The sequence below is a fragment of the Balaenoptera physalus genome (assembly GCF_965194825.1).
Source record: "Balaenoptera physalus genome assembly, chromosome: 14".
Lineage (NCBI taxonomy): Eukaryota > Metazoa > Chordata > Mammalia > Artiodactyla > Balaenopteridae > Balaenoptera > Balaenoptera physalus.
In genome coordinates, this window is record NC_138893.1 from 33,148,596 (window position 1) to 33,169,083 (window position 20,488).

At 40.3% G+C, this 20,488-nt stretch overlaps 1 protein-coding gene across 6 annotated transcripts in view; it reads right to left on the reverse strand.

The window, feature by feature from the left end:
* Positions 1–20,488, reverse strand: part of WDR11 (WD repeat domain 11) — a 63,322-nt gene that overhangs the window by 6,493 nt on the left and 36,341 nt on the right. The window contains exons 16-29 of one of the 6 annotated variants that reach the window (XM_082424746.1): positions 19,777–19,924; positions 15,664–15,770; positions 15,121–15,235; positions 14,569–14,740; positions 12,043–12,151; positions 11,055–11,117; positions 9,860–9,925; positions 8,887–9,064; positions 8,166–8,261; positions 7,489–7,654; positions 6,875–6,972; positions 6,287–6,432; positions 5,436–5,516; positions 3,301–4,241 (exon numbers count right to left, since the gene is read on the reverse strand). In XM_082424746.1, the coding sequence (XP_082280872.1) occupies positions 4,085–4,241; positions 5,436–5,516; positions 6,287–6,432; positions 6,875–6,972; positions 7,489–7,654; positions 8,166–8,261; positions 8,887–9,064; positions 9,860–9,925; positions 11,055–11,117; positions 12,043–12,151; positions 14,569–14,740; positions 15,121–15,235; positions 15,664–15,770; positions 19,777–19,924 (1,702 nt within the window). In that variant the 3' untranslated portion in view covers positions 3,301–4,084. Of the gene's footprint in view, positions 1–3,300; positions 4,242–5,435; positions 5,517–6,286; positions 6,473–6,874; positions 7,031–7,488; positions 7,655–8,165; positions 8,262–8,886; positions 9,065–9,859; positions 9,926–11,054; positions 11,118–12,042; positions 12,152–14,568; positions 14,741–15,120; positions 15,236–15,663; positions 15,771–19,776; positions 19,925–20,488 lie in introns of those variants that run through there. The other 5 variants (XR_014253382.1, XR_014253383.1, XM_082424747.1 and 2 more) reach the window with 5 other exon arrangements.

Genomic DNA, 20,488 nt, shown 5'->3' on the forward strand with positions numbered 1-20,488 from the left:
ATAGAGTATCTGTTGCAAATACTCAAATCTGTTGAATGCTACGGACACTGAACAAATGGTCATGGTTGTTCCAGTAAAACTTTGTTTACAAAACAGGCAGGTCTGCAGGCCGCACTCTGCAGCCCTTCATCTCGAGGAAGCCACGGAACGGGGGCCCCTTCCCGTGCAGCCTACCCACCCACCCCCACTCCCCGCCAGCCCGCACTGCTGCCCCACACCAGCCCACCGGACTTCAATTTCAAGAAGACAGTCAACGCGAGAGAAAACTGACCCAAGCAACGTTTTTAAGGCAGTGACTGAGGAATATCTTTTTATCTGATCTTAAAGTCTTAACTAATTTGTTCAATCTTTCTGAAGCAGTACACCACAGGGTTTTTTTTTTTTAAAGAATTTATTTATTTATGACTGTGTTGAGTCTTCGTTTCTGTGCGAGGGCTTTCTCTAGTTGCGGCAAGTGGGGACCACTCTTCATCGCGGTGCGCGGGCCTCTCACCATCGCGGCCTCTCTTGTTGCGGAGCACAGGCTCCAGATGCGCAGGCTCAGTAATTGTGGCTCACGGGCCCAGTTGCTCCGTGGCATGTGGGATCTTCCCAGACCAGGGCTCAAACCCGTGTCCCCTGCATTGGCAGGCAGATTCTCAACCACTGCGCCACCAGGGAAGCCCCACCACAGGGTTTTTAACAGCCTTCTTGCCTAACTGCACTTGGCTTTGCTAAAAATAAATATGGAAGATGGAAAAGCTAAATATCAACCCAAATCACCTACGGAACCTAGAATGTCTTTCCTTCTCTTGTACATAGGACAGTTACTTTCACCTTGACTAAGTCATATTTCTCAATGTCACTGAAAAAAATAAGGAGGGTCGGTGGTGTTTAGTTGGCCTTTTTAGGTTTGAGAGCCAAATGCTGAGGCAAAATGCCTGCAGGAGCCACATAGCACAGGGAGATCAGCTCGGTGCTTTGTGACCGCCTGGGGAGGTGGGATGGGGAGGGTGGGAGGGAGGGAGATGCAGGAGGGAGGAGATATGGGAACGTGTGTATATGTGTAGCTGATTCACTTTGTTATAAAGCAGAAACTAACACACCATTGTGAAGCAATTATACTCCAATAAAGATGTTAAAAAAAAAATGCCTGCAGGGACTGATCTGAGAGCCGCAGTCACTGAAAATCTGAGTGGGAGAGAAGTGGGGCCTTCATGGCATTATTCTGCGTGGGCCTGGCATAGCTGATGGAGCAAACACATGCAAGGAGCCTTTAAGGACAAGAAAGGCAAGCGGGGCAATCTGCCCATCTGAGTGCGCTTTGGGCCTGCCCAGCTAATTGGATTCCAGCAGTTCTCAGGAGAACTGCATTCCTAAAGCCCAGCTCCTTCGCTTTTCTTCTTTTAAAACACCAGCACCTTCAAGTATAACCAATTAAAAATCCCTTTACATTTTAATTGAGAGACTTCTTTCATTCACAAGTTGCTTTGAGTCAGTCAAATCAATTACAAGATGGGAGCAGAAGCTTTTGTTCTTCTAAAATAGATCCCAAAGAAATAGAGCCCTACTGGCTCAGAGAATATTCTAACTTGTCTGTCATTTCTGCCTTGCAGAATTCTTTTATTCTAGCATGACTACAAGTTTGTACCTGAACACTTTACTTCAATCATGAAGTGCTGCCAAGGAGAATGAAATACTGTGGGTGATCCCGAGCTGAGGATTCACTGAAACCTAATACTGTCTTCATGCAAGATGAAATCTCCAGGCAATAAATAGTTGAGAGAGGACCTGTTTTCATATCGAGGTGAGGTCTATTCTGTAGAGAATTTCTGATTAGTTGCATCTGGGAGGGACATGAAGCTTGTACTGATGCTGCTCTGATATCTATTTTAGAAGAACAAAAGGTTCTGCTCCCACCTTCAAAGCGATGGAAATAACTAAAGCACGAGTGCGGGCAGGCCGAGAGCATGCCACCACCCGCAGAACAATTAGTAACCTAACAGGAAAAAGGTAACGGTGAGCGACAGGAAATGGCTCCGCGACAGCAGCCAGAGGAGTGGTCTCACACGGGGCTTCCCTTGCGCAGAAGCCCCTGCCCACCAGGCCAGGTTTCTCCCCTCCACCCAGGCTTCCTTCATTGCCAAGGGAAGGGCCAAGGGCCTGACAAGCACACCTGTGGGGATTTGCACAGGGAGACACCTGCTGACCTGAAGTCACGGTCACTCTCCTTCCCAATTCCCGCTGCTTGTGTCAACCTGGGAAGCCTCCTCTGCTAATGCATTGATAACACAATGTGCTTAAAGACCTTCCGTGAAAAGGCAAGCTGAGGTTCAGAAAGACTGACTGTGAATGTGATTCACCTACCCTTGAATTCAAATGCTCACCAGAGGGGCATGGAGCACAGTTTCAGCTTTGAGCCCACAAGGTCACGGGGAAAGGGAAGTCCGGGTTCTGTTCAGAACGGGACTTTGAGTTGTATCTTGACACAGACTGGCTGCCATCCTGACCAGCCGGTCTGTGACATGTTCCAGGCTCTCGGGCCTCTCTGCTCAGCGGCTGCTGCTGAGCTGCGCCTGGTCCTCTCCTCCATTCCCACAATCAGGCAACAGCTCACTGCCTGTTTGCCGGCCTCCAATCCAAAGCACATTTAATTTTCAAGATGCCCTATGCTGGAATTTCTTCTTTTTTCTCTCTGCTTACTAAGGCCAGCATTCTTTTCTCCTTTAGCTAGTTGACGGTTGAATTAATAAAGTCTATCATGACAATCATTTAACTAATAAACAATATAAAGAGAAATGGGTTTGCCCATGGCCTTCAAAAATTCTATGTAACCTACCTAGGCAAAGAAAGGGCAAGAAGGTTAGCCAATCACAGGACCAATGAATGGGCCCTGGGCTTCTTCTAGGACATTTAGCCAAAACACTGGCCTGGGAACAAGCATTCCCGGGACAGGCTCTTCCTCTCCATGGATCTCAGTTCCTTGTCCGATGGGGCAGACTGGTTGATATCTAAGGGTAGAGACTACGATTTTATCTAAAAACACCTCCTGGTGGGTGTTACGATACGTGCCACCGTGGACGTCCAGGAGGAGAAGACAGGAAGGCCATTTCCTCACCTCTGAGAGCCACAAGCCGAGCCCTGTCCACCCAGGAACTCAGAGGCAGCTCTATGTTGCGGGCCCGAGTTCCCGCAGCCCAGGTTCTCTGGATTCAGCAAAGCGGCTTGGATGCTGGAGGGCCGGCAGCTCGACCGACTCCTGAGGCGCCAGCCCAGCACCCAGCCTGGTGCACAGCAGCTCAGAGAACACAAAGGCCGGGCTGGGATGAAGTCCCTTTTTATTTATCATTTCTGTAAATTATACACATTTAAATTTTTAGCAATAATTTACGACAGTCACATCTCATATAGTTCAGTCACTGGAAGAAAACAAAGACTATTAAAGAACAGCGCCTTCAGAGGGGGGGTTACTATAACGCATCCCAGGAGTTAACATCCAAATACACAAGACTCCACACACTGGACAAAACATAAAGTGGACAATTTCTCTATGCGCCTATGAACCTGCAATTACAAAACTTAGCAACTGCCTAAATCAGGAAATCAACAGTTCTGTTTTCAAGGTAAGAAAACCAGGAATGCTATGGTAAGTCACCTTTACTGTTTAAATGTTTCTGCTCTGTTTGTACCTGGAATGACTGTATATAAACACAGGCAAAGCACAGATTTCAGAACAGGTCTCACAAACTCCTTTCACTATAGATTTAAATCTAGTCAATGAGAAAAGCAATTCAGTTGCTTGGATCTTAACTTTAAAAAAAATTAAAGGTGTTTCCAGGGACTCTTAAAACTGTCTCCAAAGTATAAAATGTTATACTTTCAAAATCTGAAGCGCTCCCACCTTCCTCTGAGAGAAACACAGGTCCTAGAACCTGCTCCTGACAGTGTGAATGTTCACACGCTGCTGTGCACAGGTAGTGAAACGGCCCACGAGGACCCCGGCAGGGACGGCGTCTGCATGAGCCTGGGCTGTGGCCGTCCACAGCCAGACCAAGGCCCCGGCCGACTGCTCGCGAGGCCGGGTGCCCCGGTACATGCTGACCTGTCACTCTTCAGTCACTTCTTGCTTGGGGAACTCCAGCTCATTCAATAAATCTTTGCCAGCTGCTCCAGCTTTTGAAGCAAAAAAAAACGCTCCCTGTTTAAAACCGAGGTTCTTCAAACTTCGGGCATAATCCGCATATACAGCAGAGATGAGTTTCTGTAAACCACAGTTAAGGAAAAGAAGGGCAAAAAGGGCTCCACCAGCTTCCCACAGGCCAAAAACAATGACCAGCTCTGCCGGAGTGTCCACGGGAGGGCAGCACGGGAGAAGCACAGGTACCTCTTCCCTGGGGGAGGGCAACTCCCGGCGGGGGAGGCGATGTTTCAATGTGTAATGTCCCTGCACTTGCACCAGCTGAGCCCAGAGCTTGTCCTTCTACAGGACCCAACTAACATCCTCCCGGATTCTCCAAGGTCTAAATGCACTTAACGACTGGAGAAAGAAGGATGACAGAAGTGAAACTCACATGCATACCCTCATGCCGTCTGAAAGTTGGAGAGGCTGTGGTTTAAGGGGCAGATGAGCTTCACTGAGCGGTTCTATTTACAAAGCCTGTCCCAAGGCAAGAGCTCCAGATAGCTGGGTGTTGGGATTTTAGACAGCCCTGTTCCACTGTGTTCTGATATCCAAAATGGCTCCTTCAAACTAGAGCCAACTTCCCCAGTGCCCAGATGTATGACACTGAGTTGTTTAACTTTCTATAAAAAATATACAGAAAATCAAAACCATGACATGTAGAAATGAGGCCACAATGTAACAAGTCAAGAAAAAGTGCCATGATATAACAACAAGGCCTCTGCAAACACAAGGTCCTGAGAGTTGGATTCTCAAGCTCCTTCTTTTCAAAGAAACACATGTGACTCAAGCGACGTGTAGAAGAACTGAAATGCTCCTGGTCATACGTGGACCACAGTGACCTGCCTGCATGACACGTCTCTCTGAAGTGCTGCTGTGTCTTGTTCCATGTTAGACTGTCCCTGTGGATAACAGCAAGTCTTTCTTTTTATTCTATTCCAGTATGCATTTATTCCAGTAGCAGCCTCCTATACCTTTCCTAAACTAGTCTTCCTCTATCTGCTTTTTAAGTTCAAACAAAACATTACAAAATTCGGGCTCCCTCCCCTTTACAGCCCTTCCTGACGCTCCGTCTATCTCACAGCTGATGCCGGTGGTTGCAACAACCTTCTTTCTGATTCTGCCTCTCTCGTTTCTCCCTCTTTCCTGGCTCTGGAGGGTCAGAATACAGACCTTTCTCGATAGACTAGTTCTTCCCCGGCAGCACAACTGAGAGAGATTCTAAAACCCGCTCACGGCATCCGCTCCTCCTCAGCACACGTCCCGGCAAAGGATATCTGTGTCCTCGCTGACTTCAATCACACCGTACTTGAGACAAGCTTCCACAAACAAGGCCGCTCTGTCGAAGTACCTCATGCTGCTCAACAGAACACGAGTTAGGTGCTGTAATTTATGGTATCTGAGAGGAGAACCATCCCAGGGCGTGTTTCTATGTAAAGACTTGTACACACTCTCCCCGGAAGCCCGAGTGCCGCGTAAGTCACACCAGCACCGTTCTCAGCCCCGGCTCAGAGGAAAGGAAGGGAGAATTCTCACGCCCCAACCCCCCGCTCTTTTTTATTAATACTTAAAAAAAGTTTGTGAAATCACTGAATTCCACAGAAATCTACAGAGATAGGACAAGGATCCACGTACCCACTGCCCAGATCTAACAAGTGAGCTTTCGCAGTATCTGCCGCGACCTACCTCCCTTAGTTTTTGAATAAATAAAATGTCCTATAACAAGTGATGAGTATTAATTTCCCTTCAAGGTTCTCAGAGGGGACACCTCCAACTCGTCACCCTTTCTTCACCCTTCCTACTGCCTTCTAGCCCTCATCTCAGTTGTTCCACTCAAAGATGAATTGTCCCCAATTCTCTGAAGACTTTTTAAATATTCTTTTTAAACAGGTACCTGTTAGGTGTGACTAGCATATTGGTAGGAAAATAACAGTTCCTAGACCAAATGAAGAATTAATAAACATAGACTGTTCCATCCCTTTAGGTTTCTTTTTTAAATAAACCTAAAACGTATGCTTCTCCCTTCACTCCTGACACCGAGGACTACCATCGACCCGGCAGAGCCTCACGACAGCGTAAGGTGGTTAATCCCGGGTGGTCCTGACCAGCCGTGGACACTGGGTGTACCTGTGAAGCGTCTCAGCCACGCTGGAAAAGCAGCCCAGGGAGAGGAGGACCAGGAGGGCCTTTGACTTCTGGTTCACTTGAGGGGAGCAAAGGTGGTCAACCCACCGCTTTAAAACATCAGCGCACTCTTCTGAATTTAAACGGACCTGGGAGAGATGCCCACGTTAAAAACAAAGACATCCTGCACTATAGAAGGAAAAAAGAATTTAATTGAAATGGGATCTGTACCTATGAAACAAAGCTCGGCTCTGCTTTATTACACACCCCCTGATGCTGCAGCACCATGACCAGCAGTGACGGGGACCCACGCCTTCGGGACCGACAGGCCTGGCAACACCTCTGGGTGTAGTCTGGGCTCACAGCCCAGCAGGGAGAGGAGGCAGCTGCTTTCACTTAATTGCTACAAATGCAACCTCCAACTTGCAATAAGAAATGTAATTTATACTCAAAAAATAAGAGGATGAAAGTTGCGAGAAAATATTCGCAAAGCCGCTTTGCAGCCACAAAAATGCTTCTAAATCTTGAGTCAAACGTTCAAGACTGAACTTTCTATCCCAAATGTTCAAGGCACCTACTAGAATCACCTACTTTGGCAAGCCACGCTGCCCGGCTCCACTCGCCATAGGTCTGCAGGTAGCGGCAGGCATCTGCAGCTTTGTCTATCAGGCAGAGCAACTGAACACCCTCTGGAAGACAAAATAGCAGCTCCGCAAGTGACACTGGAGCTGTCTCTCTGACGAGTCACTAAAGGGTAAAATCACCATTTGACTTCATCTGCTCTTGGACATTTTATACCTACCTATTGGAGACATCACTGACTTAAATTTTAAAATAAAATATTAAAATAGGGCTTTACAATGTTACCACTCAAATGACCAGGGTTGGAAGTACAAACACAGTCCAGAAAACAAACAAGTAAAGCCTACCTCACTCACTGGTTTTCAGCATTTAGGGTGCCCAGGTTTATCCAATTTATGCCTATTGTCTTGGCAATTATTAATAGTGCCCCATTTACTCTTTAAAAAGCACTCTGGTCTAGATGATTAAATTATATGGTCATCTTATAAACTGCTAGCAATAATCTTTCTACTTTTCTCCAGTGTATATAAAAAAGAAAGAAATATCCCTAATAACCAATTACTTTCCAGGAGTGGGTCTGATTTTCCAGAGTATTGACGAATATACCCAAAAACATGACTTACCTGCCAATTTCCCATTGGCAATCATATTAGTTGCCACGAGCTTAATGGTGCTCTGGGAGGGGCCTGACGAGGTGACAGTTGTGACCAAGCAGGCTTTCAGTGAATCACAGTAATAATGCTGGTTATCTGCGCTTGTTTCCAATAGCAACTGCACAGCTCTGTCTGTCTAATAAGAGAAACAGTTCTTCTAATTACGAGGCCATTTTCCTCCAACATAACCTTTTAAAATTCATAATTTGGAACACTGAAGTTTTCAGCTTAAAGAGGACTTTTCTCAAAAATGTTCGTGAACACTTTGTTTACGTATATACAAGTTGAACAAAAGTACAACACTGCTTCTTTAGGACAAATGTAAAACCACATTCTGGTTTATACAGGTGCTTATGTAAGCTTTGCGCCAGTCAATTCAAAGACACAAAACCAAAACAAAACAAAACTAGTTAGGCCTCATGTGACATTATGGAAGCCAAAATTACAAGCTGGTTAACCATATATCTTTGCCTTCTCAGAATGTTTGTTGGTCTTATTTTGAAAGAAAGCATAAATTTATACTTATACTTTTATACTTTTAGGGAAACACTATAGTGTATGTGTGTGTGTGGTATAAGGAATGCTGTAAATTACTAATCAACTAGGAACTCCCTGAAACATGAAAAGAGTTATAAAAATTGACATACTTGACCCAAGAGAAGTAGCTGGTCTGTACATTTCCTGGTATGATCATAAGTTGACCGTTTCACCTCCTGGAGATTAACCCTTTCCAGCTGAAATTTCTAGAAATTTCAGAAATTTTCAAAAAAAAAAAGAGAGAAAATTGAGGCTGGATTTTAAAACTTTTGAATTATTTAAATTATACTTAAAGTCATTCTAGTAAACATTACTTCGACTTCTGAGGTTATTAATCAGCTTCATAGAAATCTAACAATTTAATAAGAATCTAAGAAGAAAAAATGTTGAAATGTATTATAATCTGTATGCAAGTTTGCCTGCTTACAGAAACTTGCACTTCAGTAGAGCTGGAACAAAAATCCCTATGTGTAATTTAGTACTCTACTGGAGGTTAAAAAAATTATTAAACTACCTTTATATATATAGAACAGCAAATTCAAACCAAGTAAATTAATTATTTGTTATTTATAGAAAATTAAAATGAACCAAGTTAAAAATTTTAAGACCAAAAAAAATTAGAAGACTGTTAATAATAAAATTTTAATGTCTATTAAAAAACTCTGTAAGCATTTATGAGCTTTTCAAGTACTGAGTCAATCCTTTTTTATGTGAATGTGCCAAGGGACTCATTTCTATTACGTGGACCTTTACTTAGTGCGAAAGTTTCCCAAGGTTAAGATACTTACAAAGACAGAGCTTTAAAGGTTTTTAACATATGAAACATAATACCTGAAAATAGGCATTTTCACAGAGCACATCGTAACATATATCTAGTGGGTTGTTCACTTTGTCCCGAGGAGCAGTTTCTTTAGCAGCTGGGGTGCTTGCTGCCTTTTCCTGGGACAAGCTGTGCAGGTAGTGGGCAGCGACAGTCCAGAAGTGCAGCTCCGATTCATCGCCGTAAAGCCTGGCAAGGGTGAAACCAAAGTTTCCAGTGAACTCACACAGCAGAGCGGGGCCTGGATGGGGGCTTCCCACAGTAGCTTCAAGTGCTGGGAGCATGGTGCTGGCACGTGAAAGACCACGTGCCGGGCTGGGTGGAAGAGGTGAAGCTGCAAGTCCTCCAGCCCTGTTACTGGGTCTCGAACAGCACAGGGCCCTGACTGCATGAGGCCCCTTCAGACCCAAATCCCCCCTTGTTCTGTGTTCAGAGGAACACCATGGTTCTGAAGCCTGGGCCATTATTTACCTGGTTTTCCATTAGCATACCTTTCAATCTGGACCAACTAAGGAAGAAGTTCCTCTGGAATAACTGACTAGATAAGGTGTGGAAATAATATGCTATTTATTCTCCAGGGAGTGGAGGGAAATGTCTTTTTTTATAAGGGACAACTCTACTGTACAGTAAGAATGTATAGGTTATTACTTCTCAATATAACTTATTGGTGTATTTAATACCAATATTGGCATACCAATATATATAGGTATATTTATGCACTTTGTAGCTGATATTTTAAAAAGCTGTCTGTAGGAGGGAGTCTTTTCAATACAGAAGGCCTAGATCTCATGTTTAAAATGTGGGGTTTTTTTTTTCCTATTTGTAGTACTACTTTCAAAATTAATTGTAAGCCAACTATAAAGGATGAACTGATATATTTTCTAAAATCCAAAAGAGTTTGGTCTTAACTAACAACCTTAATAAAAGAAATGAGTTAACCTGAAATTCCCTGTGTCTTACACAAAACACTTCAAACAGGGTTACCTTGAAACAAGCAGGCATCTCTGCAAGAGAGTAAATTCCGGATCGAGCAAGAGTTTCTTTATGTCACTGCGGACAGGAATCCAGACAAAGGCAAGACAACATTTTTGAATCCAACAATAAAGGAGATAAATCAGTATACTCTTAAAATGAAAAATCCTACCCAAAGGGTATGTTTAGAACTTCCAAAAGAAGTCACTTTGCTGTGACCCGGAAACTGCAAAAGCTTACAGGGCTTAGAGTGTATCTAGGTTTGGAGAAGCAGTACCCATCAACCACCACAGCTTAAGGCTCTAATTGTGATTTACCTTCTTGCTTCTTGAAGCAGTTCAACTCATGTTTTTAAAAATATGAACAGCTGTCTAACTATAGGAACAAGAATGTCATTGTTGATAAAATGATTTTGCTGATAATCATCAGGAACAGTATATACTTTAGAGACGATGCATTCAGAATTTATTCTTGAACGTATTCAAAAATTAAAATATTTAAGGAAGAAAGTCTAGTGCTTTTATAAATTGCTATTTCTAAAATAGCCAAATATAGAATATTTATAAATCAGGAAGAAGAGAAGATAGTCTTTAAATCTATTCTTTTCCATTTAAACATAAAGGCTAACCGTGGAAGAGAGAAAACAATAAAGTAATTATTTCGAATTTGACATCAATAAAATATTCTATTATCGTTAATTTATTAAATATTAAAATACATGTGGCAGAGTCTAGATTGCAAAAACATGCTATGTTTTACCAAGAACTCCTTGTGGACCCATATTTTTCTACTTCCTTTCCAATATTATTCCCAGTACATATTTTTAAATGCTCTTGGCTCTAGGGAGCATATTAATTTCTTAGCCAGAATAGTGCACACACAGCTCCTGACACAGAGAGCTCATTTTAGGAGAGGGAAACGGACACACAAGAATCACCCTGTGTACACCCTCTAACACGAGGCTTCGCAGGGGACTTGTGCTGGAGGCAGGCTGAGCTACAAGACATCCACCGCACAGCAATCTGATCCTTACTTCCACAAGACAAAGATTCTAAAGGGAAACACACCTCTGTGAACAGAATGGTCTCTCCGTGGGCCACTAAATATTTTCTAAAACAAAGCTTATTTTAATTTTAAAAAGCCTAAATCATTAGGTTTTTCTTTTTCATATTCTTATCTTCTAATAAAACATAGTTGGAGTGCTTACTTAGACAATGAGTTCAACTGCTCTTGAAGGAGATTCTTTATTTCTTCATTTTCTGGATAATCACTGTACCAAGAAAAGATTTTAAATGAGTTCATTTTCTCTTCACTTACAACGATTTATTTCTTCACCAGAAAAAAAGTTGTATTAATATAGAAATAACTTCTTTGTAGTCCTTGGTTAAAAACCTGGTTGTAGACCAAAATAGCAACAGTCTACTCAGGAACTACTCAATCATCTTTAATGTCTGCTTTTATGTTATTTAGTCAAAACCAAGAAATGAGTACAGAAAGTCTCCTTGGCTTTCAAGAAACCAGAAAATGTATCAGTGAGCTCTAAAAACTATCAGATTTAGATTCATGTTAATAAGGAACTTAGCAATGACTAAAGGAATCTGCTTGTTCTGCTCTGCAAAATGAGCATTCTTTTCTTTAAGTAGATACTTCTTGGAGAAAAGACACCTCATCATATTATTATCTTTTTAATTCCCCTAACCCATGCCTGTCTGTGCATTCCACATGGCATAAGTCCTGTAACACCTGTGGTAGTTTAACTAATAACCACTAATAATGTGAATATTTTTTTGCAATGAGGCAGACTATAAAACATAAAATACCTCTGAAGTAGGCCCCTTCATGCTGCTTCTAAAAAGAATTAATCTTGTCCCCAGATTCCTCTTGGCCTCAACCGGCCCTCTTCACACTCAGTATGCCATGCCCCATGTTCAGACAGTAGGACTACCACAGAGCCACCTGAGAGCAGCATGTGTACTCACAGCTGTCCACAGGCTCACGCTTCCCCAAAGTCCCCAGAGGGGTGAAGACAAGAGGCAGATCAGTGATTCTTTTATTGTGTCTGCCATTACTGCCTCAGCTCGGTTTTAAGGTTCCAATCCCTATAAGCCCTGGAGACAGGCCACTGCTGATTTTCATGGGTGTCCTTCAATCTTAAATCAATTAGGAAAGGAAAACAAAAATGCAAAAAAACTTACACATGAGAAATGTCTAAAGAATACCGTCCATTCCAAGGCTGATGTAATAAGAAAGCTTTCAAGGCGAGGGCGGCCCTTGGAACAAGGAGATATGGGCACCACACAGGTTCTAGACAAAAAAAGTTTTTGCTTTTAATAAGTAAAATTTTATACTACTATAAAGCTTCAGCTATAGACAGTTTACAGAGAAGTCAGCAGAGAACGGTGTGTAAGTCTGGTGGCAACTCAGAGAGTATATTCAATGTAATCACCACTTACGACACAGGGGCTAAGAGATGGGGAGAAAGTGAGATTGAAGAGTCTCTGACACCATAGTGATACTATTTAAAGTGCTTGGAAACAGCATCATACTAAATGTTATTAAAGTCTCATACTCTGGAATTCCTTTTAGATGCTGCTAAAAAGAATATTAAGATTGTTTTATGCCATTTTATGCCCCTGATAATTGGCAGTGGGCAAGAAGGATTCTCCAACTCAAAAACAGGGATTCCAATTTTCTACATTTGTCTGACCTCCCCCTTTATGGGGGGCGGGGGGAGGTATCAGACAAATGTAAATAAAGGCCAGGTGGAAGAAGAAGACTACCTAAGCTATTCTAAGAAAACATATTTGAATCAATATATTATGATATTTCTACTTGTCATCAAGGAGAATTGAAGAAAATATATTAAATATTACATCACTGCCTATGACCTCAAATGATTTTATTTTTATCCGACATCAGTAAGTCCAAAATACATTTCTAATTCCTCAGAATAGGAATGTATTATATCAAACAGATTGATATTTTTCCAAGCTCAAATCAGCACATATCTGGCAGCAAACACAGACATCTTTTTCCTAACTCCATATTTACACTCTCACCAGTTTTTATTCTTTAACATTTATTGAGTGTTGTTCTGAGTTTAAAGTTCAATATGTGGAAATATGCACAATTTTACTGACCTTTCCCCATTATTATTTAAAAATTTTTCCCTTTCTGGCTGAGGTCACACCAACAGAGATTGGATAGGAATAATTTTTTTTTTTTTTTTTTCAGTATTAGGAAAACTTTAAAAGAAAAATGTAATCTAAAATCTGGCTGCAGGTCAGCTGTTCGGGTATGGTATTAAACATGTGCTAATGATGGGCTCTAATTCTGTAGTCAGTTTAATTTAAAAATAAGTACCCTGGCTATGGACATTTTTAGATACAAATTTTAAGTTAAAGGTTAAAGAAAAGCTTCTCAAACATTTAGATTATATTTGCACACTTCTTTGTCTAGAATTAGTAACTAAATTAAAAGAAAAATCATCCTTGAAATTCCCTCCATTTCCTTAATAACTTTATGTTTAAAATATTATCTATGCTTGTCCTTCCCTAGGAGGAAGTCCTGTTACTTCTGCAGAGCTGGCAAGTGTCTCAAGGACAGATATGGGAATGCAGTGCTCAATTTCTGCCTCAGCAGATGGCAGACACGGTTACAGAATAAGAAGTGGTGGTTCCCAAATACAGTGGCAGGGTGGGGCAGTGACAAAAACAAAAGCACACCTAACATAAGGTAGCCCAGCAAGAAGTGGTGGTTCCCAAATACAGTGGCAGGGTGGGGCAGTGACAAAAACAAAAGCACACCTAACATAAGGTAGCCCAGACAACATAAACAACAACTTGGTAGTGCCTCAAGCACAAACATAACATGAAGGGGCAGGTTTTCAAAACACTATTGCCTCTGAATGTGCCAAAGATTGACTCTACAAAGGTATAGACAATTCCCAGACCTGACAGTTTCTAAGATGAAACTCAGTAAATGACTAAACAATTCTCTAATGAAATTTTTTACAGATCAGATAGCTTATAGTGTACACCAAATATATGCTTGGAGAAAACTTAATGAAGGAAGTCTGATTTTCTAGTAGATTGATGGGTGCATTCACAAATTTCTCATCCTTTTTTTACAGTCACAGTTATTTTTGCTAAAATATTTTTCATTCTGGAAAAAAAAATCTCAAAGCATAAACCATACAAAACCATACAAAAAAGGGTAAGGTAGTGCAATCATCTAATTTTGTTTTGACTGGCCCTTTAACAAGTCGTAAGATGGGCATCAAAATTCATGATACTCAGCACACTTTCCAAAGTGATTTCTCCATGATGCATGGTTGAGAAAGATATAAGGCTCACTATTAAAAAGCCAGCAGCACCTTATCACTAGATTTATGTCCTCTGATGAGTTCTCCTAAAGTCTGCGGAAGCCATTTTTATAAATGTAAACATCTTTCATCTTTTGACAGAGCACTCAGAAAAGGGTCAAGGAAGGGGCGCTTGGTAAACCAGAGTCGGGGAATGATTGACGTCTGCAGTTACAAAGAGTCTAGCATCTCAGCAATAAAAACACTCAAGCTTTAAGTTAATATATAATATTTTCTTAAACTCAGATTCCTAGAAAGCAAGACTGAGATGAAACAGAAGCATCTCTCTCCCCCGAAGAGAGCAGCTGGTACAAAATAAAGACAGGTTTCCAAGCATCCTTTCCCTAGAACTCCATACCGGTTAACTCCTGTTCATCCATCCTAAAACACGTGGACTTCATGGACATCTCCAGGACCCTGATACACCCATCATCTGAAGCCAGGATCACTTTATCTGATGTACACCAGTCCACGTCCAGTATCCGAAAGGTTACATTTCTTCCACTTCTTAAACTGCTCACCATCTGAACCTTCAAGAGTGAATCTGATTGTCACTTTCACAAAGAAAAGGAAGATGTTTATCATTCCGGATTAAACAGTCAAGGAAAGACAGCGCCTGTGGCAAAGGTCCAGTTTACGTTCAAAACTGAACAGTCTTTGGCAGTCTACCTTCCACATGCAGACTGCATTTTAAAGGTCCCAAAGATAGTGATAACATTAAAAATCTGTTGGGCTATCACCTTTAAAACAGAAATACTGTGAAAGAAAAATTTTAAAGGAAGAAAACTTTTAATCAGCTTGACAAACCCATTACATAGTTTTCATTTCTAAATCAGAAGGAAGAAAAAAATACATAGTTCCTGTGGCCAGCAGCTTCATTTGCAGTGTACCCACGTGGAGCTGGGCCTACCTCTTTAGTATCCCATACTTCAGCTCCATCATTGTACATTGCTATTAATTTTTGGTTTCCTTTACCAGGGGCAAAACGAATCTTCCTCACCCAACTTCGGTGTGTAGGTATTCCTCTGAGGACAAACAAACAAAAACCAAAACACCAATATGAAGTAGAGTAATATCTCATCATCAAGAGATATGTCCAATGTCTCTTTCTATTTCTGTTTTTGACAAGGTCTAGTGACGTGACAGGAGAATCTCTGCTTTCTGGGACAGGGGCCACGTATAACAGAAAGTGTCTGCTCTTTAACAATGGCTGGAATAGTGTCCCAGGACTTATGCATGAGCCACCTGCAGATAAGGGTCTTCTATGAATGTTCCAGAGTTTGGCTCAAGGCCCTTCCTCCCAAGTTCAGTGACAAGAGACCCAAGGGTCCAAGCTCCACATGACCATATTTGGTGACCCTGCTTATTACCAAGTCACAAGCCTCCAATGGAACCATACCAAGAGATTTTTTTTTTTTAACCAAATAACACGATTGCATTTTTTGATTCATACCTGGATACTCTGCCTTTCAAATCCCAAAAATTTAAATTTCCATCCATATCTCCAAGAACTAATGTATCACCTTTCCAAGCGATGCAGGTAATACTACCCATACTTCCCTAGAAAACAACAGCAACAAATACACATCAATTTCACCATTTATAAGCAGTCATAACAGAGAAATATTTTTATTTAATAACTGTGATAAAATAATAAAGATATTTTAATAAAACCTAATTATAAATGGTTTTGCTTTAGTAAGAACGTCATCAAACACTAACAGTTCAGACACTACAAGAGCTACCTAGCATTTCAATTTCAACTAAGAAGAAACAGGAGATTTCAATTCGATAGACACTGTTATCTGAACTAGATTTATAGAAAAGGGATGTCTTTTGAGGAAGAACTACTTCAGAGAAAAGAAAATTAAAAGAAGAAAAAAAGAGAAGGAAAGGACACCCTTTCAAGAGAGCTCCTGTCTCCAAGTTATCCCTCACTGCAAAAGGATAAATAAATCTATTCTGGGGGAAACTTAAAGCTGTTTCACAGCTAATTGTTCAGCAATTTTTCTATTGAAAGAGAGGATCCATCACTATGTAGTACACCTGAAACTAACATAATATTGTATGCCAACTATATCTCAATTAAAAAAAAAAGAAAGAAAAAGGGGATCCAGAGCTTCACTGATACCTTCTGGAATAAGGAAGGTGAAGAGATACTGTGTATTAAAGGCATCTGCACAATTTGAATTCACAGAAGGCTCTGCAGAGAAGTTACATAGGGAAACACAAATAAAAGAATGAAACACTACTGTAATAAATCAAAGTGGGGAGAAAGGAGCTTCAAGATCTAACACATGCACAGAGGTAATGTGATGGAGAGCCGAGGAGCCTGGGCTCTGGGGTCAGCTGCCTGGGCTTGAATCCAAGCTTTATCATGTAATTTGCTGTGTGATCTGGGGCATGTTTACTTAATCTTTCTGTGTCTAGAATTTATCATCAATAAAGTAAGGTAAGCACACAGAACTTGAGGAGTTCCTATTAGTGTTAATAAATTTCTACAGGTAAAGATTTTATGACAATGCCTGCCACAGAGTAAACAGTCAATACATGTTAGCTATTAAATAATATTATTGCTCAATTACTTTTCTACTTATTCTCTACTTATATTAAAAGAAATCTTGTTTCTTAATTTATAGAACAATATAAAAATTCACGTGTTTAGTTCTCATGGCATCGATAGTAAGTAGGAAAGTTCCAAGGGTTTGCCAAATTGGCTATTAATAGACTTGCACACACACCAAATACTGCATAAATCATAGTGTTAGTCAAGAAGCAAAAGAAAAAAATTGGATTAAAAGTGAGTATTTTAATGAATTCAATTAATAAAAAACTTAGAAAGCTATGTTAAATAGAATTCTGTATAGTATAAAGATCTTATTTCTATTCTCCTGACCATATTAACAGAATGTTTAAGAATTTGCCTTTAAATTTACTTTTTCAGTCTTAAATTTTTTTTTACATTTTATAATCTTATTTTCTAACTTCTAAAAATTAGAATATTAAAGTTTAAATTTGCCCAGAAATCAGTGTTACCAGCTTAGAATTACAAGTGATGTATTAATACAACTGCACAATTAATCAACCCAGACCTTTCTACCTAAGAGCTTGTTGATGGGATATAAGCCATATGGAAAGTCTAAGGTGCTTTCAGAGGATGTGGCACAAACTCGCTTTGTGGCTCCAAATAATCCCAAGAGAACCAGTGTAAGATTTAAAACTCTATGATAGAGTATTATTAGTTGACATTGATATGTTGCCTACATGTAAAATATGATGTTCAGAAGATGAGAAGTAAGGCTGGCAGCAAAGCAAAGATGTTCATTCTCTCCTGCTGTTCTGATTTTCTGAATAAAGGCAGTCAGTCAACTATATGCTCTCCATGAGAACATAATTTAAAATATGTCAAGCTTTCTTCTTCTTTCCCATTTTTTTCCTTTTTTTTTTTTTTTTTTTCCATTTTTATATACTGTATAGTTCTGGGGCCAAAACTCAGGGGAAGTTTCAACTCAAAACAAATGTTTAATACTTTACATTTGGGAGGAGGGTAAGATAAATACTGGATTAAAATAAACAAACAAAACCTCTGCCTAAATTCTACATATTAGTCACTGAAAAATATTTTGATTACTGCAAATAAAAATAATGAACCAAAACCAATTTCTCATGTTTTATATACTAGATGCTTAATTCTCTTTCCCTAAAAATAATCTGCTCTAAAATATGCACTAATTTCACTAATAAGGCTGGATCCTTATTAGGCTGGTCATTCCTTGAGGAAGCTGCTTCTAGCTGCGGAATAAAATAATCTGGCAGGCAGAATAGAGACTTGCTATATCCTGACTTCAGATCTCCATAAAACAGTGTAGAATCTTAAAAGCTGTGTGGTGCAATAATCCTGAAAGAAGCAGTTACAAAAAGGAAAATTCATGTGTCTAATGTTCAAAAATTTTAAACTTTTTTTAGGGTGGGGGGAACTAGAATCTCAAAAATTATTGGATTATTTCTATTCTAATCTCAAATGCGACGTGATTAGAAAACAGAGAGACTGAGCTATTTGCAAGTGCCACTATCGGAGTTCAGATGGGTCCTTCTCTAGAGTCTAGAGGAGGAGCTCTGAATATTACTAAGAAAGCAAACTGATTTTCCAGAGGACAGCTCATTACACTGCAACTCTTATGTCCACACCCTTTAACTGTAGCTTTTCTTGCTACACAGTTAAAGTTACTGCTCCTACTTATAACTACCAAATATCAATTTTTCACATTTGCATTATTTTCACACTAGTGAAAACTTTTGGCAATATTAGAGAGTTTCAAATAGACATTACTAAGTCTCAGATATGACTTGTTCTATATAACAGTAAAAATGTAATTACAGTTTGAAAAGCACTTTCACATGCTAGTTTCAATTTTTATTAATGAAGGTTTTTTGGATGCCCTCAATTCTTCTAAAGTTGTTAATAAGGAAGATGTGGTAGCCAGCCCCTAAGAGGCCCACCCCCCTACCTAATTCTGCCTTTGGTATTCATGTCCTTTGGTAGTCACCTCCCACAATGAACAGTGACCCAACAGCATACTGTGAAAATGTGACTTCTGAAAACGAGGTCCTAAAAGACACTGCAGCTTTCTTTTGCTCTCTCTTTGATCACTCGCTCTGGAGGAAGCTAGCTGCCATGTCTGAGGACACTCAGGCAGCCCTATGGAGAGGTTCATGTAAGGAAGAACCAAGGCCTCTCATCACGGCCAGCATTAATAGCCATGTGAGTGAGCCATGTGGGAAGGGGATCCCCTGCCCCAGCCAACATCCTCACTGCAACCTCATGAGACTCTGAACCATCTGTAAAATATGGGGGCTGGCATTCGACTACAACATTCCATTTTTAGATGGCAATTTTAAATAAATATATATATATTTTAAAAACCATCTCATCCTCCACTTAACAGTTATAGTATTATACGTTAACAAAAACATTTTCTTCATCCATCCATTAAAAACAACCTGTGAGATACACATTGACACAAATTATTAACTACAAAACCTTGGTTAGAGAACTCCACAAGCCCACAGGAGGATATATATGTTAGTAAATATTAATGAATATTTTTATACCTACAACCTGATTACTATTACCCAAAAATAATACTAGATTTTAGTCAAATCCTTCAGGGTAATGCTTGAAATGGAAAGAAGAGAAACTAGAGTCAGACAGACAGACCTGGGTTTAAGATGCTGCTCTGCCATGTCACTAGGCTGGGCAACCTGGGGAAAGTTACTCACTCTCCCTCAGTCTTGTCATAGATAAAATGTAAATAATTCCTCATGGATTATTATAGTGATAAAAATGAGTAGCACATGGTTAAGCACTTAATCGAAACAGTTATAATGCTATTCTCTAGCAGTATGGAACGAGTTTAATCAGTGATAATAGCTCCTTAGTAAAGTTTAGTTACATTACACTTTTCTGAGATAGTTTTCAAACTCAACTATGGCTTCACTGGATATAGAACCAATAAGGACTTTGATAAGAAATCTTAATGAAGATTTAATCACAGGTTGGACTCACGTCTGGTGGAATCCGAGCGCTATCTTTCACTGAGTTTCCTTCAACAGTGAGATGATAAACTTGGCCATCACTATCGGTAAACACAAAATGCTCCCGGGCAGAGATGTTCTGACTGAGTTCAGATTTACTCTCAGCCTCCTGCAACAAGCTTTGGGATAGAGGAAAATAAGATAAAGATATTTCTTTTCCCTAGAGTGACATAATTAATTAACTCGCCCCAAATACAGATGCATTTGCATTAACAGGAGGTCAAAACCATTTTTAAAAAAAGAAAGGCTGAAACTAATCTTTGCCTAGCAATAATAGGAAAACACAAATTACTCCTAACGCCACGAGTGAACGTTTACCTTGCACAGAAAAATGTGGTGATCTAGACCTCACACAAGAAAAAAAGCCTTTTTGCTGTTTCTGCTGCAGAACAGAGGCCTTACCTCGACTCATCATTCTCTCTGAAGTTTTTTGTTTGTAAATTTAGTGGGGATGGGGACGGGGTGGTACATAAGTTAGAACTCCTAATACCTTTCCTTTGGTGAACATAAATGACAATATGATCCATCTGGATATTCATGCTACATTCATTTGAATTTCAGAAGCTGAAGTTTATGGAGCAGAAGGGCACTGAGAATGATCATATTCACTAACGGGTGCTGATGTGTAGATGTTACTGCACAGGTTACTGCTGCAAACTGCACCAAGCAGTGCAATACTAAAA